Source organism: Larus michahellis, chromosome 2, assembly GCF_964199755.1.
Source record: "Larus michahellis chromosome 2, bLarMic1.1, whole genome shotgun sequence".
Taxonomy (NCBI): Eukaryota; Metazoa; Chordata; class Aves; order Charadriiformes; family Laridae; genus Larus; species Larus michahellis.
The window spans coordinates 169,733,234-169,757,263 of record NC_133897.1 but is presented as its reverse complement, the minus strand read 5'-3'; the positions used below and the strand labels follow the sequence as shown (position 1 = coordinate 169,757,263).

Genomic DNA, 24,030 nt, shown 5'->3' with positions numbered 1-24,030 from the left:
GGGCTGGGGAGGTCAATGGGGGGGTTTGGGGGGTCAATGGGGCGGGTTGGGGGGCAATGGGGGGGTCAACGGGGGCGGTTTTGGGGGTGTCAATGGGGGGTTTGGGGGGTCAATGGGGCGGGTTGGGGGCAATGGGGAGTCAATGGGGGCGGTTTTGGGGGAGTCAATGGGGGGGTTTGGGGGGTCAATGGGGCGGGTTGGGGGGCAATGGGGGGGGTCAATGGGGGCGGTTTTGGGGGAGTCAATGGGGGGGTTTGGGGGGTCAATGGGGCGGGTTTGGGGAGCCCAGGAGCTGCCCCCCCCCGCCATGGGGACACCCGGGGGGTCCGGGGATCCCCCCCCGCCATGGGGCACCCCAGGGGCAGGGGGTTCCACCCCCCCGTATGGGGCACCCGCTGTGTGGGTGCGGCGGGGGGGTCCCGGGGTGTCGCCCCCTCCCCCCCACCTCGTCCCCGGCGGGGGGTGGCCGTGTCGTGACATGGGGGGGGGGGGGGGGCGACGGGGGGGTCCCCCGTCTGTGGGACACCCCGGGAGGGGGCTGGGGGGGTCCCGCTGCGGGACACGCTCGGGTGGGGGTCGGGGATGGGGCTGGGGGGGGTCCCCACTGTGGGACACCCCTGGGTGGGGGTCAAGGACAAGGCTGGGGGGGGGGTCCCCACCGCGGGACACACATGGCGGGGGGGGTCCCCGCTGCGGGATGTGCTTGGGTGGGGGTCAGGGTGGGCTGGGGGGGTCCCCATCTGTGGGACACCCCTGGGGGGGGGTCGGGGGGAGGTCGGGGGGGGTCCCCATCTGTGGGACACACCTGGGGGGGGGTCGGGGGGAGGTCGGGGGGGGGTCCCCATCTGTGGGACACCCCTGGGGGGGGTCGGGATGGGGTCGGGGGGGGGTCCCCATCTCTGGGACACACCTGGGGGGGGGTCGGGGGGAGGTCGGGGGGGGTCCCCATCTGTGGGACACGCCGGGGGGGGGTCCCCGCTGCAGCACGTGCCCGGGTGGGGGTGGGGGTCGGGTGGGGGTCAGGACACCCCTGCACACGCCTGCACGACCCCCCGGGGGGGACATTGCCCACACCCGGTGCACGCTCGCACGGTGACACACACACCCGGCACACACCTGCACGGTGACACACACACTGTGCACACACCTGCACGGTGACACACACACTGCGCACACCTGTACGGTGACACACACACGTGCACACCCTGCGCACCCCTGCAGGGTGACACACACCTGGTGCACACCTGTACGGTGACACACACACTGCGCACACCCTGCACACCCCTGCAGGGTGACACACACACTGCGGACCCTGCACGGTGACACACACACTGCGCACACCTCTACGGTGACACACACTGCGGACCCCTGTACGGTGACACACACCCTGCGCACACCTTCATGGTGACACACACACTATGCACCCCTGCACGGTGACACACACTGCGCACCCCTGCACGGTGACACACACACGTGCACACCTGCATGGTGACACACACCCGGCGCACCCCTGCACGGTGGCACACACTGCGCACACCTGCACGGTGACACACACACTGCGCACACCTGCACGGTGACACACACACACGTGCATGACCCGGCACACACCTGTTCAGTGACACACACCCTGCGCACACCTGTACGGTGACACACGTGCATGCATGACCCCCCACACCCTTGCACGGTGACACACACACATGCACACCCCTGCACGGTGACACACACCCGGCGCACACCCTGCGCACCCCTGCAGGGTGACACACACACGTGCACACCTCTACAGCGACACACACTGCGCACCCCTGTACGGTGACACACACCCTGCGCACACCCTGCACGGTGACACACACACACGCACACACCTGCACGGTGACACACACCCGGCGCACACCCTGCGCACACCCTGCACACACCCTGCACGGTGACACACACACACGCACACACCTGCACGGTGACACACACCCAGCGCACACCCTGCGCACACCCTGCACGGTGACACACACACCCTGCACACACACACGCACACGGTGCCCCGCACGCCTGTGCACGCCTGCGCCGTGTCCCGCACGCCCCACGCCCCCTCCGCGCCCCACGGCCGCCTGCGCACACTCGCACACCCCCGCACACCCCCGCACAACCCCCGCACACCCCACACACCCCCGCACACACCCCCGCACACCCCACACACACCTGCACACACCCCACACACACCCCCCACACCCCCGCACACACCCCCGCACACCCCACACACACACCCGCACACCCTCCGCACACACCCCCGCACACCCCCCCGCACACCCCACACCCCCCGCACACGCCCGCACACCCCGCACACACCCCCGCACACACCCCCCCACACCCCTCCCCACACCCCGCACACACCCTCGCACACCCCCCGCACACCCCACACACCCCACACACACACCCACACACCCCCCCGCACACCCCACACCCCCCGCACACGCCCGCACACCCCGCACACCCCCCCGCACACTCGCACACCCCCCGCACACACCCCCGCACACCCCCCGCACACACCCCCGCACACCCCCCGCACACACCCCCCACACACCCCCCACACACCCCCCACACCTTTACACGCGCCCCCCCCAACACACCCCCGCGCACACACGCACGCCCCCCCGCCCCCCCCGCTCACCTTTATTGCACCCCCACGAGCCCCCCCACACCCACACCCCCCCCCGCACACCCACGTGTGCCTTTACCCCCCTTTACCCCCCTTTACCCCCCTTTACACACCTTTACTCTCCTTTTTACCCCCCTTTACCCCGCTTTTTACCCCCCTTTACACACCCTTACCCCCCTTTAACCATCTTTACCTCTCCTTACACGCTTTTTACCCCCCTTTACTCCCCTTTTTACCCACTTTTTTGCCCCCTTTACACACCTTTACCCCCCTTTACACATCTTTTACCCCCCTTTACGCACTTTTTACCCCCCTTTACCCCCCTTTTTAACCCCTTTACCCACCTTTTACCCCCCTTATCCCCTTTTTACCCCTTTTTACCCCCCTTTACTCACCTTTTACCCCCCTTTCTACCCCCCTTTGCCCCCTTTTACACACCTTTTACCCCCCCTTACACACCTTTACACACCTTTTATCCCCCTATACTCAGCTTTACACCCCCTTTTTACCCCCCTTTACCCCCTTTTTACCCCTCTTTTTACCCCCTTTACTCACCTTTTACCCCCCTTTACTCACCTTTACCCCCTTTTTACCCCCCTTTGCCCCCCTTTACACACCTTTACACACCTTTTATCCCCCTTTACTCAGCTTTACACCCCTTTTTACCCCCCTTTACCCAGTTTTTACCCCCTTTACTCACCTTTTACCCCCCTTTACTCACCTTTACCCCCCCTTTTACCCCCCTTTGCCCCCCTTTACACACCTTTACACACCTTTTATCCCCCTTTACTCAGCTTTACACCCCTTTTTACCCCCCTTTACCCAGCTTTACACCCCTTTTTACCCCCCTTTACCCCCCCTTTACCCCCTTTACACACCTTTTATCCAACTTTCCCCCCCTTTACCGCCTTTTTACCCCCTTTACACACCTTTTACCCCCCTTTACCCACATTTATCCCCCTTTTTACCCCCCTTTGCCCCCCTTTACACACCTTTTACCCCCGTTTACACACCTTTACACACCTTTTATCCCCCTTTACTCAGCTTTACACCCCTTTTTACCCCCCTTTACCCAGCTTTACACCCCTTTTTACCCCCCTTTACCCCCCCTTTACCCCCTTTACACACCTTTTATCCAACTTTCCCCCCCTTTACCGCCTTTTTACCCCCTTTACACACCTTTTATCCCCCTTTACCCACATTTATCCCCCTTTTTACCCCCCTTTGCCCCCCGACGTCCACTCGTGCACCCCCCGCCCCGCCCCCTGCGGGCTCCCCACGGCCCCGCCCCCAGCCCTCAGGCCCCGCCCCCAGCCCTCAGGCCCCGCCCCCGGCCCTCAGGCCCCGCCCATCTCCCCGCCCACCTCCATCTCCCCGCGCCACCGCCCCGCCCGGATGATGGCCCCGCCCACATCCCCGCCCACCTCCCGGCCCCGCCCCCCGCGACGCTCCATCCCGCGTCTCGGTGGCCGCGCGCGGAGGCCGGAAGTGGCGGGAGCGGGGCCGGTAACGGGGGGGGCCGGGGGGCACCGGGGGTAGCGGGGGGTCGGCTCCGGCCTGACACCCGCCTCTCCTTGTCCCCCCAGGCCCCGGGTTCCCCCCTCCCATCCCAGCCATGGGCGCCGGCGGCGGGTGCGGCCCGGTGCTGCTCTGCGCCGTCTGCCTGCTCTGCGCCCGGCGGGCCCGGCAGGTGCGGGCGGCGGGGGGGCGGGCGGCGGGGGGGACAGCGGGATGGCGGGGACAGTGGGGACGCCGGGATGGAGGGGACAGCGGGATGGAGGGGACACCGGAATGGAGGGGACAGCGGGATGGAGGGGACAGTGGGGACACCGGGATGGAGGGGACAGCAGGATGGAGGGGACACCGGGATGGAGGGGACAGTGGGGACAGTGGGATGGAGGGGACACTGAAATGGAGGGGACAGCGGGATGGAGGGGACAGCGGGATGGAGGGGACAGTGGGGACGCCGGGATGGAGGGGACAGCGGGATGGAGGGGACAGCGGGGACACTGGGATGGAGGGGACAGCGGGATGGAGGGGACAGTGGGGACACCGGGATGGAGGGGACAGCGGGATGGAGGGGACAGCGGGGACACTGGGATGGAGGGGACAGCGGGATGGAGGGGACAGCGGGATGGAGGGGACAGCGGGATGGAGGGGACACCGGAATGGAGGGGACAGTGGGGACAGTGGGATGGAGGGGACACTGAAATGGAGGGGACAGCGGGATGGAGGGGACAGCGGGATGGAGGGGACAGTGGGGACGCCGGGATGGAGGGGACAGCGGGATGGAGGGGACAGCGGGGACACTGGGATGGAGGGGACAGCGGGATGGAGGGGACAGTGGGGACACCGGGATGGAGGGGACAGCGGGATGGAGGGGACAGTGGGGACACCGGGATGGAGGGGACAGCGGGATGGAGGGGACAGCGGGATGGAGGGGACAGCGGGGACACTGGGATGGAGGGGACAGCGGGATGGAGGGGACAGCGGGGACACTGGGATGGAGGGGACACCAGGATGGAGGGGACAGTGGGGACACTGGGATGGAGGGGACAGCAGGGATGGTGGGGACACCGGGATGGCAGGGATAGCAGGATGGCGGAATGGAGGGGACAGTGGGGACAGCAGGATGGCAGGGACAGCGGGATGGAGGGGACACTGGGACAGCGGGATGGAGGGGACAGTGGGGACACTGGGACAGCGGGGACACCAGGATGGAGGGACAGCAGGGATGGCGGGGACATCGGGATGGAGGGGACACCGGGATAGTGGGGATAGCAGGATGGCGGAATGGAGGGGACGGTGGGGACACTGGGGACAGCAGGATGGAGGGGACAGTGGGGACACCGGGAGGGCGGGGACAGCGGGGATGGTGGGGACAGCAGGGATGGCGGGGACACTGGGGATGGCGGGGACACCAGGATGGCGGGGACAGGGGAGACAGCGGGGACACCGGGGGTGACGGGGGGCCCAGGAACAGCAAGGACACCGGGATGGCGGGGATGGTGGGGACAGTGGGGACACCGGGATGGCGGGGACAGTGGGGACACCGGGGATGGTGGGGACACCAGGGATGGTGGGGAGGGTGGCACCAGGAGGGGGTTGTCACCCGGGTGGGGCTGCCTGTCACCAGGCTGCTCCCTTGTCACCCAACTGGTCCGATGTCACCGGCACGGTCCCTTGTCACCCAGCCAGCCCCACGTCCCCGGGAGAGTCCTGTGTCAGCCTGCCAGCCCCATGTCACCCAGCCGGTCCTGTGTCACCAGGACAGTCCCGTGCCACTGCGCTGGTCCCCTGTCACCCAGCTGGTCCCATGCCTGTCGTCTAGCTGGTGCCACGTCACCAGGAGAGTCCTATGTCACCCTTCTGGTCCCCTGTCACCCAGACGGTCCCACGTCACCAGGACAGTCCTGTGCCGCTGGACCGGTCCCCTGTCACCTGGCCAGTCCCGTGTCACCCAACCGATCCCCAGTCACTGGGCCGGTCCCCCGTCACCCAGCTGGTCCTTTGTCACTGGGCCAGTCCCGTGTCACCCTTCCAGTCCCATGTCACTGGGACAGGCTTGTGCCACCCAGCAGGTCCCGTGCCACCCTGCCAGTTCCCTGTCACCCAGACAGTGCCGTGTCACCGGGACAGTCCTGCGTCACCCAGACAGTCCCACGAAACTGGGATCCTCCCGTGTCACCCAGCCGGTCCCACGTCACCCTGCCAGTTCTGTGTCACCCGGCTGGTCCCCTGTCACCGGCACGGTCCCTTGTCACCGCGCTGGTCCCCTGTCACCAGGACGGTCCTGTGTCATCGGGCTGGTCCCACGTCACCCGGCCAGTTCCGTGTCACCCGGCTGGTCCCATCTCACCCGTCCGGCGCCCTGCCACCCACCGTGTCCCCTCCTGTCCCTCTGTCCCGCAGGTGACGGCGGGGCCGGCGGCCGGGTTCCTGCTGCAGGCGCTGGGGGCGGCGAGTGACGCCCTGGAGCCGCTGTGGCCCGGGGGGACAGCGGGGGGACACCCCGACCCCCTGCCCGGCGCCTGGGTCTCGGCCGTGCTGGCCCAACCCCTGGTGGCCTTCGGCTTCCACCGCCTCAGCGGTGACCGGGCCACCGCCAACCTGCTGCTGGGACTGGCCACCGCGCTGGCCCCCGTGGCCGCCACGTTGCCCGAGGAGGGCCGGCTGCTGGCCGCCCGCGCTGTCACCGTCCTGACCGCCACCAGCGTCCTCACGCTGGCCGCCCTCACCGCCAACGGGCCGGCGGCGCTGGGCAGCCTCCTCCTGGCCGCCGGCAACCTGCTGCCCTTGCCCGGTGGCCGGCACGGGGGGCACCCGTGGGTGCTGGCCGCCGGGAGCCTGGCGCTGCAGCGGGGGCTGAGCCACAGTAAAGCCGCTGCGCGGTGACCCATGGTCCCCTCGTGTCCTTGTGCGGCGTCACCCCGTGCCACCGGCGTCACCCCCGGGTGGCTCGGGCTCGTTAAGGGCCCTCGTTAGCGCAGGGCCGGGGGCCAGCGCGGTCCCCGAGGGGGCTGGCGGGTCCCCAGCGCCGGGGCTGTGGGACGGGGCCAGCAGCCAGCGGGGCCACCGTGGCCACGGCACGGCCGGCACCGGTGTCACCGCGGCTGGGGGGGGCACTCGGGCGGGGGCACTGGGACAGCAAACTGGGGGGGGGGACTGGTCACACTGGGGCGGGGACACTGGCCAAACTGGGGTGCGGGCACGGGGCGCACTGGTGGCACTGGTCACACTGGGACTGGGGGCACTGGGGCACTGGTCACACTGGGGTGGGGGCACTGTGGGTACTGGTGGCACTGGTCACACTGGGACTGGGGGCACTGTGGGTACTGGGAGTACTGGTCACACTGGGACTGGGGAGACTGGGCATACTGGTCACACTGCGGTGAGGGCACTGGGGCAGTGGGGGCACTGGTCACACTGGGGCTGGGGGAACTGGTGGCACTGGAGCTGGGGAACTGGTGGCACTGGTCACACTGGGACTGGGGTGAATGGGGGCACTGGTCCCACTGGGGCTGGGGACACTGGGAGAACTGGTGGCACTGAGTGGGTTTGGGGAGTTCCCGTGTCTGTGGGGTGCTGGGGCCACTGGGGGTACTGGGAGGTGCTGGGGGGCACTGAGACATACTGGGCCGCACTGGTCTCTACTGGGCCGCACTGGTCTGTACTGGTCTTTACTGGGCCATAATGGTCAGTATTGGTCTGTACTGGGCCGTACTGGTTTTTACTGTGCTGCACTGGTCGGTGCTGGTCTGTACTGGGCCGTGCTGGTCTGTACTGGTCTTTACTGGGCCATACTGGTCTGTACCGGATTGTACTGGGTCACACTGGTCTCTACTGGTCCATGCCGGTCCGTACTGGGCCGTGCTGGACCGCACTGGGTCACACTGGTCTCTACTGGGCTGTGCTGGGCCGCACTGGGTCACACTGGTCTCTACTGGTCCATACTGGTCCGTACTGGGCTGTGCTGGGCCGTGCTGGGCTGTACTGGGTCACACTGGTCTCTACTGGTCCATACTGGGCCGTGCTGGACCACACTGGTCTCTACTGGTCCATACTGGTCCGTACTGGGCCACGCTGGGCCGTACTGGGTCACACTGGTCCATACTGGTCCGTACTGGTCTGTACTGGGCTGCACTGGGCCGCGCTGGGCCATACTGGGTCACACTGGTCTCTACTGGTCTCTACTGGTCCGTACTGGGTCACACTGATCTCTACTGGTCTGTACTGGGCCGCACTGGTCTCTACTGGTCCATACTGGTCCGTGCTGGTCCGTGCTGGTCCGTACTGGTCCGTGCTGGTCCGTACTGGTCTCTACTGGGCCGCACTGGGCCGTACTGGGTCACACTGGTCTCTACTGGTCCGTACTGGTCCGTACTGGTCTCTACTGGTCCATACTGGTCCGTGTTGGTCCATACTGGGCCGCACTGGGCCGCACTGGTGGAGCGCCCCCCGCCCCGCCCCCCCCGGGAGCTCCCCGCCACGCGCCCCGCCCCCGCGCGCCGGCCCCGCCCCCTCGGGCGCCCCCTCGCCCATTGGCCCGCTCCCTCTCTGACGTCACTCCGGGCCCCGCCCCTCCACCTCCCCCGCCGGGGAAGGTGGGGGGAGCGTGTGATGGCGTTGAAGTTTGCGACTCCAGGCCCGCCGGCGGGGGGCGTGGCGCCGGCGCCGGCGTGGCTTTCGATTGGTCGCTTGGGCGTTGGCACCGCCTCCCGCGGGCGGCGATTGGCCGGGGCCCTGACGGGCCGGGAAGGCGGGGCCGGTGGAGGGAGAGGGGGGCGGCCAAGATGGCGGCGGCGGCGGTGGCGGGGTGAGGCGGCGGTGGCGGCGATGATGTCCGGGGCGGAGGATCGTGAGGCCGGCGGGGGCCCGGCCGCCCCCTCCGCCCCCTCCGCGGCCCTCCCCGGCCCCGCGGCGGCGGCGGCAGGCGGCCCGGGCGAGGCGGGAGGCGCCGAGGAGGCGGGTTCGCTGCTCGGTGGGGCCCGGCCTCACGGCGAGGCGGGCGCCGACCCCGACGCGCCGCCCAAGAAACGGTTGAGGGCGGCGGGGACGGGAGCGGGGGGGCCCGAGGGGGCGGCGGGCAGCGTCAAGCTGGAGGAGCGGCTCTACTCCGTCCTGTGCTGCACCGTCTGCCTCGACCTGCCCAAGGCCTCGGTCTACCAGGTACGGCCGGGCCCCGCGGGCCCCCCCGGGGCCTCCCCGGCGGCCACCGACCCCCCCCCGGGGCCGCCTTGTCCCCTCATGGGCCACCGATCCCCCCCGGGGTCTCCCCGTCCCCTCATGGGCCACCGATCCCCCCTCCTCCGGGGCCTCCCCGGTGGCCACTGACACCCTCCCCCCACCCCGGGTCCTTCCCGTCCCCTCTTAGGCCGCCGACCCCCCTCCCCCTCCTCCGGGATCTCCCCGGTTGCCGTCGAGCCCCCCCCGGGTCCTCCCCATCCGCTCATGGGCCAACGACCTCCCCCCCTCCCCCCCCCCCGGGACATCTTTGTCCCTTCATCGGCCACCGAGCCCATCCCCCCATGGGCCAACGACCCCCGTTCTCCGGGGCTTCCGCAGTGGCCACCGAACTCCCCCCAGGGCCTCCCCATCCCCTCATAGAGCATCGGCCCCCCCCGTTCTCCAGGGCCTCCTCGGTGGCCACCAACCCCCCTCTGTGGGGCCTCTCTGCCGCCGACACTGGTCCCTGATGTCTGCCCCCCCGCCATGACTGACACCCATCAAGCCCCCCCCTTCTCCCTCGCAGCCACCCAGGGCCCCCTCCCCCAATCCCCGGTCACCCTCAGCCCCGGTGGGGGCTTCCAGCCGGGGCACTGGACCCCCCTGCCCCCCCTCAAACCAGGGGGACCCCCTCATCTCCCTCCCCCCCCTTTCCCCAAAACCTGGGGGGCTCCCCCCCCCCAGTCCTTGTCACCCCGTGGCTTTGAGGAACCCCCGCCCCAGCTACTGAGCCCCCCCCCGGGTCCCCTTGGGCACCCATCCTGCTGGGGGCCCTCCCCCGACACCCCCCACCCCCCCTGCTCAGTGGGGAGTTCAGGCACCCCCCCTCCCCTTGGGGGCTTTAGGGTCCCCTCCTCCTTTAAGGACCCCAGGGTGTCATCCCCCCCCCATCCCTGAGGATGCCAGACCCCCCCCCAGCACCCAGAGGCCCCCATGCTGCCTCCACCAACAGCCCCCCGGAACCTCCGCACCCACCGCTCGCCCTCCCCTACCCCCTCTGTGCTGACCCCGTGGGGGGGGCTAGGTTCAACCCCCCCCCCAGTTTATCCCAGTTTGTGGCACACTGGGGGGTTTCCCATGCCCAGAGTGGGGGGGGGTGTGGGGGTGTGTGTCCCGGCAGGGAGCGGGACGGGCAGTGCCGGCGCTCACCGGAGCGCAGCCGCCGGTTACGTAAAGGTGCCGGCCTCTTTCCCTCCGGCCAGCATCCATTTCGCGGCACGCGGACCCACCGGCAGCCCCGTGCTGACGGGGCAGAGCCACCGGCACGGCAGCCCCACGGTGATGGCAGAGCCACCGGCACGGCAGAGCCACCGGCACAGCAGCCCCGTGGTGACGGCAGAGCCGCCGGCACGGCCGCTCCGTGCTCCGCCGGTCCCGGCAGCCCGGCCGGTTGCTGCTCGATTTTGGCAGCGTCAGAGCCCAGACACGAAGGTCATGGCTTCGGTGATCTTACACTTTGCCGGTCACATACTAAGAATATCCGGCGACGGCGCGGCTGCGGGGAGCGACCCCCACCCCCCCTCTGCCTGGGGGGTTGGTTTTGGGGGGTGCTGTAAGATGGCCGCTGGCTCAGGGCGGAGGGATCCCCTTGGCCGTGATGATTCAAACCTCACCGGAGCCGCACCGGGGGAGAGATCCCCACTGATCCGGTGCGGCGCTTGCCAAACCGGCTCCGCGTGCCTGGGGGGCAGGGCAGCATCCTTCGTCACATCCTCCTCTTCCTTCTCACTCCTGTGGTCACTCGTCCCCCTCTTTAATTATGTATGACGAGGGCTTTGCCGGGGCTGTAATTAAAACCGGGAGCGACCGCGGTGTTGTGGCCGTGCCGGTGCCTTCCCACCGTCGGGTGGGTTCGTCAGGGCCCGAGCGCTAACGAGCGGCTGTAATTACACGCTCCGGCACCGCGGCGGTTGTGGGAGCGCTCAGCCGGCGTTCTCCTCTTGTTTTGGCTCGCTTGCCGGTATTTTTAGCGCAGCGGCGGTGAGGCACTGCGGGGGAAGCCGGCGGCTCACCGGGACCGTGCCCAGCCGAAACCATAGCGGGTTTTTAGCTGGAATCATGCCGGGGCTCATCCTGAAGCCGGTGCGGGTGTTTCGGAGCTGGGACCCTCATCCCGTAACCGTGGTTCAGCAGCATCATGTCAGGGCCGGTTTAATGCCCGGCTGCCGCGCTCCGGGCCCGGCAAAAGGGAAAAATCCAAAAGCTTTTGGGAGGCGGAACAATGGATGTCCTGGGTAAGCGGCTCCGGCGCTAATCCCTGCGCAGGGTCAGGCCTTTCCCAGCCTGGCTGAGGATTAAAGCTTTTCCTGGCAATCCCGAGAGGCGGGTAACGAGCTCCCGGCCATCCCGCCGGCAGGAATTTGGGGGACGACACCCTCCCAGGACAGGCTGAACCCCGCTGCTGTTTCCCGGCCAGGCTCTGAAGCTACCTGGAGGTGACAACGTTCCAGCCCGGAGAGCTCCAGCCTCCCACCGGATTCAAGGGAAGGATTTTCACCGCAGGAATCTGAAGACGCTGGTGGGAGCTTCCCCATCCCTTGGGAACAGCCGCGTGTCCCTTGAATGATCCCTGCTGTCACCGGCGATGATGGAGACCTGTCTGGCTCGGGTGCCGTCTGCCTCCTCGCCCCCTCCGGCAGCTCCCGATGGATTTGGTGGCTCCTTCACCCGCTCCGTGGGGTGTTCCGTGAGCGATGCCTTTGCCCGGACACCTGCAGCAATGGAGACGGCATCACTTTGTGGCAAACTCCAGAAATCCAGGGCTCTTTGCACTTTCCCTCTGGTTTTGGGGGCGGATGGAGGAGCGGATTGGGATTGTTCCGGTGCCTGAGGTGCTGCTGGGATCGCTCCGGTGCCGCTCGCTTGGACAGGGACTGCCACGAAGCAGCCTGGCCCCGTGCCCTCCTCTTCCTCTCCTCGAGGGCTTCGCCCAGCACAGCTCGGTGGCGCCGTAAATGCTTCTTAAACTAATTTTTGCCTAAAAACCAGCGATTTTTTTGATGCACAGAGGGAAAAACCGAGGGAGCACTGGAAGAAGAGGGCGATTCCGGCAATCCGGGGGGAGGCTGACACCTCTTGTCACCCCGTATCAAAACCTGAAGGAATTGGAGTCGAAGAGATTTATCGTGTTATTTCTATCACCCCGCGGAAGCCCGCTGGGAAGCGGGATGCCGTGTTTGGCTCCGGAGCCGTTCCCGGCACGGAGCCGAATTCGCTGCGCTGATGGGAGACCTGAGTCCCACCCCGGTGATCCAAGGCCTCGGGGCTGATTCCCGTCGCTTTGCCGGGGGGTTTGTCTGCGCCGATGGGTTTTCCCCAGTCAGGCTTTGTGCTGGTTTAACTGGGGATCTCCTGTCGGCACTAACGTGGCGGCCAGGGAATGTTCCGGCCTTTGGGATCCTCCAGAGCTGGGGGATACGGGGGGTGAAGGAAGCTTCCCCCCCCCGCCCCCATTTTAGTGTAATTCCCCTCATTCCCCGCTGCAGGAGGCACTTGGGGGGCTCCGTCCCCCTCTCCCCATCTGCTTTTGGTTACCCCAAATCCCGCGGGATTGGGGGGTGGATTACACCCCCCCCCCCTCTTCCGGACACAGGGAGTCGGATTCCCGTGGGATGGATGGAAACCAAGGGAGGAGGAGGGAAGCGGGGAGGAAGCCTTTCCCTTCCCCTCCGGTGCGAGGCAAACGAGGTCAGTCCTAATTACAGAAGCGACGTGTCGGATGGGACGTGTCGGGGCCGGCGCGAGAGCTGGCAGCTGAGGCCGGAGACGCTGCTCTCCCTGCCCGGCCTCCGGCTTTGCCAAAACGCCGGCAGCCGGTGCCAGGGCTCAACCGGAGGGAGCCGTGTGCCGGGGTGGTTTGTTGGGAGGAGCAGGGATGGCAAAGCGTCTTTCTCCAGCGCCGACGCGTCCAAATTCACTTTGTTTGCCTTTTTGTGACTCAGTTTCCCCGGTGACGGACCCCGCGAGAGTCTGATGCTTTATTTCTCCCCTCCCGCAGTGCACCAACGGGCACCTGATGTGCGCCGGCTGCTTCATCCACCTCCTGGCGGACGCGCGGCTAAAGGAGGAACAAGCCACTTGCCCGAATTGCCGCTGCGAGATCAGTAAGAGCCTCTGCTGCCGCAACCTGGCCGTGGAAAAAGCCGTCAGCGAGCTGCCCTCCGAGTGCGGCTTCTGCATGCAGCAATTCCCCCGCTCCCTCCTGGAGAGGCACCAGAAAGAGGAATGCCAGGACAGGTAAAGCCCTTCGCTTCCCTTCGGCGAGGTGCCGGTGCAGCTCGCGGTGCTCCGCCAGCGTGGCACGGAGACACAGCGGGGTTGGGAAACCTCGCTGCCCGGAGTGGGGCATCCCGGTGAAGCCAGGGCTCACGTGGCACCGAGCCCCCACAGTCGGGGCACGGCGGGTTTCTCCGGCTCGCCCGCACTGCCGGAGCTGGTCTGGTGTCGCGGCAAAGCCGTTGGTGCTCAGCAGCACCCTGGGCCCCCTCCAGCCCCCGGCACGGCCTGGTCCTGCCCCGAAATGCCCACCAGCCGTGTCCCACCGCCCCTGGGGAGGTGCCGGTGGTTTGAGGGAGGACAAGGTGCCGCAGAGACCCCCCTCTCCCTGCCGGCGTCTGTGTGCCGCCGTGTCCGGTCGGCAGCTGCCAGCGTCCCACGGTTTTCCACGGGGCGTGAAACGGCTCTCCTGGAATTGCTGTTCTTGCTGCTGGATCCGAATTGATCCGGACGAGCCCCTGCGCATCCCTGCCGTCCTGGCTGCCCTTCCCGGCACTGGGGTGGCCGCATCTGCCTCGTGTTCTGCGCGGCGTCCCCATCCGGCGAATGTTCATCCTTGTTCCCTCTCCCCGCCAGGGTGACCCAGTGCAAATACAAGCGGATCGGGTGCCCGTGGCAGGGTCCCTACCACGAGCTGACGGTGCACGAAGCCGAATGCACCCACCCTACCAAAACCGGCAACGAGCTGATGGAGATTTTAGACGAAATGGACCAAACGCGGAAAAAAGAAATGCAGCTTTATAACAGCATCTTCAGCCTGCTCAGCTTCGAGAAGATCGGCTACACAGGTAATGGCTCGCTCGGGACGGCGGCGCCGGCTTCCCCGACCCATCCTCTGCGTCTCCTCCGGCACCGACGCTGTTTCTGTGCTGCCGAAACCTGGTTTTATCTCGCGCGGCGATCGATTTGGTAGCAACAAAGGGCCTTGCCGAGCACATTGGCGGTGTTTCGGCTTGAGCCTCCGTCCCCTGCCGCGAGCCAAGCGATGGGAGTTTCAAACCAACCCCATAGAACGACGTTCCCTGAGATGTTTTATCGAGTTCCGGAGAAGCACCGGCGACGCTTCGCCCTTCCGTCGCCTTCTCGCCGTTCTTGCTTTGCCGAGGGGTTTTACCGAACCCCTCTCCCACCCGGTGCCGCGGCGGTTGTGTTGGCAGCGGGGCAGTGCGGGACGTGGCCGCTAACGGGTGTGAGAAGCCCCGGTTGAGCTGCGGGAGCAGGTAAGCTGGGTCTTCGCCGCTACATCGGTGCTAAAACCGGGGCAAGAAGTGCTGCCAAACGCCGGGTTTGGCTTTAAACACCGCGGGGCCAATTAACCCGAGAGGGAAACGGCAAATTGGGGCTGGAGAGGGGAAGGGGTTTCCCCTCAGCCGGCACCCCGGGGATGGAGGGTGCTCCCGGTTGTACGTCTGGCTCGCTCTGGCATCATGGGTGCGCGCGGGGATCCGGTGAGAGCGACTCAGGCGTTTTGGTAGCCGGTTGTGCCAGGAGCTGGGGCTGCAGCACCCGGCCCCGCTCCAGCCCTCGCGTCCTCCGTGCCGGGGCTCAGCCCCGGTAAAGCCGGGCAGCTTGGTGCCGAGACGCTGCGGTGCTGGGCTGCGGCGGTGGCAGCGAAGCCCCCGGCGATGGGGCTGTGGCGTGGCTGGAGTAACGGCGACCCCTCTGCTGCCCAGGCTGCGCCGCCGGGCCCTCTCCTCCCTCTCTCCCTCCTGGAAGCGCCGCCGATGGTGTCAGTGCCGCAGAAGGGCACCGCGCCGTCCCTTGCGCTCGGCAAGCGCCCAGCTCATCCCTAAACCCCCTGGTGCCAAGCCGGCAGCGTCTCGGTGCCGTGCACCCACGCCGGGAGCCTCTGGGATGTGTCACCGGTGTCTGTGCCCCACGGGGACGCTTCACCGCGCCGCCTCGCTCGCCGCTTTGTACGACCAACCCAATAAACTCTGCCTTGTGACCCAACCGTCTCCTGGCTCTCTGTCCTGCCGCGCCGGTGGACGCCCGCAAAGCCTTTCAGTAACCGGTGGCGGTTGCCGACGCACCATAGAGTGCTGGTGAAGCCTTTTGGCAACTGGTGCCCCTTGCTGGAACTCTGTTGGACACTGGTAAAGCCTTTGGGCAGCCGGTGGTGGCTGCTGGTGTGCCGTGGGACGCTGGTAAAGCCTTTGGGCAACTGGTGGTTGTTGTTGGTGTGCCGTAGGACGCTGGTAAGCTTTCTGGCAACAAGTGGTGGTTGCCGGTAACCACCGTAGGATGCTGCTAAAGTCTTTTGGCAACCAACGGTGGCTGCTGGTTTGCCGCAGGACACTGGTAAAGCCTTTTGGTGGCTGATGGTAGTTGCTGGTGTGCCGTAGGACACTGGTAAAGCCTTTGGCAACCGGTGGTGGTTGCCGATAACCACCACAGGACTCTGGTAAAGCCTTTGGCAACCGGTGGTGGTTGCCGATAACCACCACAGGACTCTGGTAAAGCCTTTGGCAACCGGTGGTGGTTGCCGATAACCACCACAGGACTCTGGTAAAGCCGTTGGCAACCGGTGGTGTTGCCGATAACCACCACAGGACTCTGGTAAAGCCTTTGGCAACCGGTGGTGGTTGCCGATAACCACCACAGGACTCTGGTAAAGCCGTTGGCAACCGGTGGTGGTTGCCGATAACCACCACAGGACTCTGGTAAAGCCTTTGGCAACCGGTGGTGGTTGCCTGTGTGCCGTAGGACACTGGTAAAGACTTTCGGCAAGCAGTGGTGGTTGCTGGTAACCACCATAGGATGCTGGTAGAGCCGTTTGGCAGCCAGTGGTGGTCACCCGTGCGCCACAGGACACTGGTAAAGCCTTTCGGCAACCGGTGGTGGTTGCTGGCACACCGTAGGACGCTGGTAGAGCCTTTTGGTGGCTGATGATAGTTGCTGGTGTGCCGTAGGATGCTGGTAAAGCCTTTTGGCAACCGGTGGTGGTTGTCAGCATACCGTAGGACACCGGTAAAGCCTTTTGGCAGCTGGTGGTTGTTGCCGGCAACCACCGTAGAGTACTGGTAAAGCCTGTGGCAGACAGAGGTGGTTGCCGGCAACCACCGTAGAGTACTGGTAAAGCCTGTGGCAGACAGAGGTGGTTGCCGGCAACCACCGTAGAGTACTGGTAAAGCCTGTGGCAGACAGAGGTGGCTGCTGGCATGCTGTCGAACGCTGGTGAAACCTTGTGGGCAGCTTTGGCGGTTGCCGGCACACCGTAGGATGCTGGTAGAGCCTTTTGGCAGCGGGTTGTGGTTGCCAGCAACTGCCATAGAGTGCTGGTAAAGCCTTTGGGCAACCAGTGGCGGCTGCCGGTGTGCTGTGGGGCACTGGTAAAGGCTTTTGGCAACTGATGGCGGTTGCCAGCATGCTGTAGGACGCTGGTAAAGCCTTTTGGTGGCCGATGGTTGTTGCTGGTGTGCCGTAGGACGCTGGTAAAGGCTTTTGGCAACCCGTGGTGGTGGCCAGTGTACCGTAAGGTACTGGTAAAGCCTTTTGGCAAGCAGTGGTGGTTGCTGGTAACCACCAGAGGACACTGGTAAAGCCTTTCGGTAACCAGTCGTGGTTGCTGGTTTGCTGTAGGACACTGGTAGAGCCTTTTGGTGGCTGATGGTTGTTGCTGGTGTGCCGTAGGACACTGGTAAAGCCTTTTGGCAAGCAGCGGTGGTTGCTGGTAACCACCATAGGGTGCTGGTAGAGCCTTTTGGCCACCGGTGGCTGTTGCCGGTCTGCCGTAGGACGCTGGTAGAGCCTTTTGGCTGCCGGTGGCTGTTGCCGGCACACCGTAGGACGCTGGTAGAGCCTTTTGGCCGCCGGTGGCTGTTGCCGGTCTGCCGTAGGACGCTGGTAGAGCCTTTCGGCCGCCGGTGGCTGTTGCCGGCACACCGTAGGACGCTGGTAAAGCCTTTTGCCAGCTGGTGGCTGTTGCCGGCACACCGTAGGACGCTGGTAAAGCCTTTTGCCAGCTGGTGGCTGTTGCCAGCACACCGTAGGACGCTGGTAGAGCCTTTCGCCAGCCGGTGGCTGTTGCCGGCACACCGTAGGACGCTGGTAGAGCCTTTTGGCTGCCGGTGGCTGTTGCCGGCACACCGTAGGACGCTGGTAGAGCCTTTTGGCTGCCGGTGGCTGTTGCCGGCACACCGTAGGACGCTGGTAGAGCCTTTTGGCTGCCGGTGGCTGTTGCCGGCACACCGTAGGACGCTGGTAGAGCCTTTCGCCAGCCGGTGGCTGTTGCCGGCACACCGTAGGACGCTGGTAAAGCCTTTCGGCTGCTGGTGGCTGTTGCCGGCACACCGTAGGACGCTGGTAAAGCCTTTTGGTGGCCGGGAGCCGCCCCTTGCGGCACCGTCTCCCATCACCAAACGCCCGTCCCCATCACGTCCCTTGGCCTGGCTGCGCCGGCTCGCCGGGTTGAATTGTGGAGCTGAGGTTCGGTGCGGGGCTGCGGGTCGAGGAGGATGAGGAGGAGGAGGAGGATGAGGAGGAGGATGAGGAGGAGGAGGAGGAGGAGGAGGAGGAGGAGGAGGAGGAGGAAGGGGAGCTGGCGGTCACCCCAACGTCCCCCCTTTTTTTTTTTTTTTTTTTGTTTTGTTTTTTTTTCTTTCTTTTTCTTCTCTTCCCGGTGGTTTCCGTCAGAGGTGCAGTTCCGGCCGTACCGCACGGACGACTTCATCACGCGCCTGTACTACGAGACGCCGCGGCTGACGGTGCTGAACCAGACGTGGGTGCTGAAGGCGCGGGTGAACGACTCGGAGCGGAACCCCAACCTCTCCTGCAAGCGCACCCTCTCCTTCCAGCTCATCCTGAAGAGCAAGGTGAACGCGCCGCTGGAGTGCTCCTTCCTGCTGCTGGAGGGGCCCTACGACGACGTCCAGATCCGCCCCGTCATCTACCACTTCGTCTTCAGCAACGAGAGCAACGAGACCGACTACATGGCGCTGCCCATCCTCGACTCGGTGGAGTGCAACAAACTGCTGGCGGCCAAGAACATCAACCTCCGCCTTTTTATATTCCAGATCCAAAAATGAGACTCGGGGAGCCGGGGGGGGGGGAGGGGAGGGAGGAAAAGGGGAGGTTGGGGGCGGCGGGGAGAGGGGGAGGGTGGGGTGGGGGGAGGGGGAGGGGGGAGGGAGGAGGGGGAGGGGGTAAGGGGAGGGAAATCGGAGAAAAAAATAAAACGACGACGACGACAAAAAAAAAAGCGAAACGAAAAAGCGAAACGGACGGAGCCGGGCGGGGTGTGGGGGAAGGGAGGAAAAGCTGGGGGGAATTTTAAAAAAAAAAAAAAAAAAAGAGAGGGAGAGAGGGAGGAAAGGTGAAAAAAGTGGGGGAAATTTTAAAAAAAAAAAAAGGGGAAAGGGGGGAAAAGCTGGGGGAAATGTGAGAAAAAAAAAGGAAAAGTGAAAGAAGTTGGGGGAAATGTGAGAAAAAAAAAAAGAGGAAAAGTGAAAGAAGTTGGGGGAAATGTGAGGAAAAAAAAGAGGAAAAGTGAAAAAAGTTGGGGGAAATGTGAGGAAAAAAAGAGGAAAAGTGAAAAAAGTTGGGGGAAATGTGAGGAAAAAAAGAGGAAAAGTGAAAGAAGTTGGGGGAAATGTGAGGAAAAAAAGAGGAAAAGTGAAAGAAGTTGGGGGAAATGTGAGGAAAAAAAGAGGAAAAGTGAAAAAAGTTGGGGGAAATGTGAGGAAAAAAAGAGGAAAAGTGAAAAAAGTTGGGGGAAATGTGAGGAAAAAAAAAAAGGCCAAAAGGGCAAGAAAGCTGGGCGGGGCATTAAAAAAACGGAGGAAAGGCAAAAAAAGCCAGGGGAAATGTTATTATATTAAAAAAAAAAAAAAAAAGGAGGAAAGGTGGAGAAAACCGGACAGAATGTAAAAAAAAAAAAAAAAAAAAAAAGTGGACAAAATGTCAAAAAAAAAAAAAGGTGAAAGACACAAAAAAAAAAATTGGGCGGAATGTGAAGAAAAGGACAAAATGTAAAAAGAAAAGGGGAAAGGGGAAAAAAGTGGACAGAATGTTAAAAAAAAAAAAAAAAAAAAAGAAAAAAGGATGAAAAAAGCCACCCCCGATGAAAATAATTTTAAAGTAATTGACAAAAAAACAAATCCCGGAGAAAAAAAATTGACGAAAGAAAAAAAAAAAAACCCAGACAAAAAAAAAAAAAGACAAAAATACCTGAACAAAACCCACTAAAAAACCGGACAAAATACAAAAAAACGAGACACGAAACAAGCAAAAAGGACAGAAACCCCCCAAAGCTGGTCAGACCCCCCCAAAACGGACAAACCCCAGAAAATCCCGACAAATAAACCCAAATTAAAAAAAAAAACAAACAACAAACCCCCAACAAACCCCCAACCCCCCCAGAACAGCAAAACTCACCCAAAAATCCCACCGAAACCCCTCCAACAGCCCCTCCCCCACCCCCAAACCCCCTTTTTAAAGCAAAAAAAAACAGTAAAAAATAATTCACTCTTGAGCCAAAGCCGGGGGGGGGGGGAGGGCTGCGGCTTTTACTTCTAGAATAAAAAATGGGGAATTTTCCAATTATTCGGGGCTTTTTTTTTAAGCTCGGCCCCTCCTGGGGGGGGGTCCCACCCCCCCTAATTAAAACTGTGCCGTTAACGAGCTCGGCAGCGGCTGGGGCCTTTTCCCAGCTTTCGCCAAAATCGGCGGCGTTTTCCCCCAAAGTTGAGGATTTTTTTCACCAAAATCGGAGGGTTTTTCACGAAATTTGAGCGTTTTTCGCAAAAGTTGAAGTTTCTTTTCACCAAAGGTCGAGGGGCTTTTTTTAAACCCAAATTTGAGGGGTTTTCTCCCAAATTTGAGGGGGTTGGTGGTTTTTTTTACCAAAATTTGAGTGTTGGTTGGTTGGGCTTTTTTTAACCCAAATTGGAGGGTGGGGTTTTTTTTTTTCACCAAAATTTGAGGATTTTTTTTTTGCCCCCAAATTGGAGGGGTTTTCACAAAAGTTGAGGGTTTTTTCACCAAAATTGGAGGGTTTTGCAAGAAATTTGAGGGTTTTTTTTACAAAAGTTAAGGGGTTTTTCACCCAAAAGTTGAAGTTTCTTTGCACCGAAACTTGGTTGGGGTTTTTTTTTTCACCAAAATTTTAACTTTCACCAAAACTGGGGGGTTTTTTCTCACCAAAGGGGAAGTTTCTTTTTAGCAAAAGTCGAAGATCTTTTTTTAAAGCAAAATTTGAGGTTTTTTTCCCCAAAAAATTGGAGCGCGTGGTTGTTTTTTTTTTACCAAAATTTGCGCGATTTATTTTTTTCACCAAAATTGGAGGGTTTTTCACTGGAGTCGAGGGTTTTCTCACCAAAATTTCAGGTTTTTTTTCACTGAAGTCGAGGGGTTTCTCACCAAGATTGGAGGGTTTTTTCCCCCAAATTGGAGGCGGTTTTTTTCCACCAAAAGTTGAAGTTTCTTTTCACCAAAACTTGGCATTTTTTCACCGAAAGTTCAGGGTCCTTTTTTAAACCAAAATTGGGGCGTTTCTTCCCCCACGTTTGAGGTTTGGTTTTTTTGTGGTTTGGGTCCGTCCGTCCCCCCCCCCTCCCCCCCCCCCGGAAATTTGAGTGTCGTATCTGGGGTTTTTTACCCCAAATTGGGGGGGGGGGGGGTTGGTTTTTTGGTTTTTCACCCGAATCGGAGGATTGTTTTGCCCCGTTTCCTGCAGGGGGCAGGGCCCAGCCCCCCCCCGGGTAATTAAGCAGTTTCAGAGCGTGAGAATAATTTGGAATTCATTAAATCGGGGCTGGGGGGGGGGGGGGGGGGGGGGCGTCACCCCCACCCCCACTCTGGGGGGTGTCGTCCCCCCCCGGGGGGCCCGATCCTGCCCCCCCCCCCCCCCCCCCGGGCTGGGCTGGGGGGTGTCCCTCGTTCCTCGTCTCCCCCCCCCCCGGCTAATTAGCTCTTCCCTCGCCTGCGGTAATTGGGGGGGGGGCAACTGGGGGCACTGGGCTGGGGGTTACTGGGGCTACTGGGAGCACTGGGCTGGGGGTTACTGGGGGAACTGGGTGAGGGGGAGGGGAGATACTGGGAGCACTGGGCTGGGGGCTACTGGGAGCACTGGGCTGGGGGTTACTGGGGGAACTGGGCGAGGGGGAGGGGAGATACTGGGAGCACTGGGCTGGGGGCTACTGGGAGCACTGGGCTGGGGGCTACTGGGGCTACTGGGAGGCAGTGGGCTGGGGGTTACTGGGGAAAACGGGGCACTGGGCTGGGGGTTACTGGGGAAACTGGGGGCACTGGGATGGAGATGCTTGGGGATACTGGGAGCACTGGTCTGGGTGTAAGGGGCACACTGGGAGCACTGGGCTGGGGATACTGGGAGGTTTTGGAGGATTACTGGAGAAACTGGGCAGCCCAGGGCTGCAGGGGTGTATGTGGGGGGGGTACTGGGAGGCACTGGGTAGGGGATACTGGGAGCTGCTGAGGCGTACTGGGATGTCGGACTTGGGGTACTGGGAGTACTGGGCTGCGTGGTGGCAGGACTGGACTGGGGGCACTGGGAGTACTGGGGGGGCATTGGGGGACACTGGCCTGAGCGTAGCGGGGTGTACTGGAGTGCACTGGGGGATACTGGGAGCACTGGGGCTGCTGGGCTGGGGGATACTGGGGAGGACTGGGAGCTACTGGAGTGTACTGGGGGAACTGGGAGTGCTGGGCTGGGGGATACTGGGGAGGACTGGGAGCTACTGGAGTGTACTGGGAGAACTGGGAGTGCTGGGCTGGGGGATACTGGAGAGGACTGGGAGCTACTGGAGTCTACTGGGAGAACTGGGAGTGCTGGGCTGGGGGATACTGGAGAGGACTGGGAGCTACTGGAGGGCACTGGGAGCACTGGGGGTTACTGGGAGCAGTGGGGCTGCTGCACTGGGAGTTACTGGGAGCACTGGGGCCGCTGTACTGGGAGCACTGGGGGTTACTGGGAGCAGTGGGGCCACTGTACTGGGAGCACTGGGCCACCGCACTTGGAGCACTGGGAGTTACTGGGAGCACCGGGGCTGCCAGACTGGGAGCACCAGGGGTTACTGGGAGCACCGGGGCCGCTGGACTGGGCGTTACTGGGAGCCCTGGGGCCGCTGTACTGGGAGCACCGGGGGTTACTGGGAGCACCGGAGGTTACTGGGAGCACCGGGGTCGCTGTACTGGGAGCACTGGGGCCGCCATACTTGGAGCACTGGGGGTTACTGGGAGCAGTGGGGCCGCTGTACTGGGAGCACTGGGGGTTACTGGGAGCACCGGGGCTGCTGGACTGGGCGTTACTGGGAGCCCTGGGGCCGCTGTACTGGGAGCACTGGGGGTTACTGGGAGCACCGGGGTCACTGTACTGGGAGCACTGGGGGTTACTGGGAGCACCGGGGCCGCTGTACTGGGAGCACCAGGAGTTACTGGTAGCACCGGGGCCGCTGGACTGGGAGGTACTGGGAGCACCGGGGTCGCCGTACTGGGAGCACTGGGAGGTATTGGGAGCACCGGGGCCACCGGACTGGAAGCACCGGGAATTACTGGGAGCACTGGGATTGCTGTACTGGGAGCACCAGGGGTTACTGGGAGTACTGGGGGGCACTGGGAGCACTGGGGGGTACTGGGAGCACCGGGGTCGCTGTACTGGGAGCACTGGGGGTTACTGGGAGCACTGGGGCCGCCGGACTGGGAGCACCAGGGGTTACTGGGAGCACTGGGACTGCTGGACTGGGAGCACCGGAAGTGACTGGGAGCACCGGGGATTACTGGGAGCACTGGAGGTTACTGGGAGCACCGGGGTCGCTGTACTGGGAGCACTGGGGGTTACTGGGAGCAGTGGGGCCGCTGTACTGGGAGCACCGGGGGTTACTGGGAGCACCGGGGCCGCCGGACTGGGAGCACTGGAGGTTACTGGGAGCACCGGGGTCGCTGTACTGGGAGCACTGGGGGTTACTGGGAGCAGTGGGGCCACTGTACTGGGAGCACCAGGGGTTACTGGGAGCACCGGGGCCGCTGGACTGGGAGCACCGGGGGTTACTGGGAGCACCGGGGTCGCTGTACTGGGAGCACTGGGGGTTACTGGGAGCACCGGGGTCGCTGTACTGGGAGCACCGGGGGGCACTGGGAGCACCGGGGTCGCTGTACTGGGAGCACCAGGGGTTACTGGGAGCACCGCGGTCGCTGTACTGGGAGCACTGGGGGTTACCGGGAGCACCGGGGTCGCTGTACTGGGAGCACCGGGGGGCACTGGGAGCACTGGGGTCGCTGTACTGGGAGCACTGGGCGTTACTGGGAGTACTGGGGCTGCTGTACTGGGAGTACCGGGAGTTACTGGGAGCACTGGGATCGCTGGACTGTGAGCATTGGGACTTACTGGGAGCACTGGGGCCGCCGGACTGGGGGCACCGGAGGTT

At 63.5% G+C, this 24,030-nt stretch overlaps 2 protein-coding genes across 5 annotated transcripts; both read left to right on the top strand.

The window, feature by feature from the left end:
- Window positions 1-4,086: 4,086 nt before the first annotated feature.
- On the top strand, window positions 4,087-7,042 carry TMEM276 (transmembrane protein 276). The gene is made up of 3 exons (XM_074578114.1): window positions 4,087-4,153; window positions 4,234-4,337; window positions 6,560-7,042. Exons 2-3 carry the CDS (start codon window positions 4,263-4,265, stop codon window positions 7,040-7,042), a joined length of 558 nt encoding a protein of 185 aa, XP_074434215.1. The 5' UTR covers window positions 4,087-4,153; window positions 4,234-4,262.
- A 1,878-nt stretch (window positions 7,043-8,920) lies between these two features.
- Window positions 8,921-19,981, top strand: ZFTRAF1 (zinc finger TRAF-type containing 1). 4 transcript variants are annotated; one of them, XM_074578100.1, is made up of 4 exons: window positions 8,921-9,316; window positions 13,371-13,609; window positions 14,225-14,436; window positions 18,284-19,981. In XM_074578100.1, exons 1-4 carry the CDS (start codon window positions 8,984-8,986, stop codon window positions 18,673-18,675), a joined length of 1,176 nt encoding a protein of 391 aa, XP_074434201.1. In that variant the 5' UTR covers window positions 8,921-8,983; the 3' UTR covers window positions 18,676-19,981. The 4 variants fall into 4 exon arrangements, 2 of the variants coding, with proteins under 2 accessions (XP_074434201.1, XP_074434200.1); XM_074578099.1 differs by lacking the exon at window positions 8,921-9,316 and adding an exon at window positions 9,333-13,060 and having other exon boundaries at window positions 18,284-18,712; XR_012585825.1 differs by lacking the exon at window positions 8,921-9,316 and adding an exon at window positions 9,335-13,060 and having other exon boundaries at window positions 14,225-14,868; window positions 18,284-18,421.
- Window positions 19,982-24,030: the final 4,049 nt, after the last annotated feature.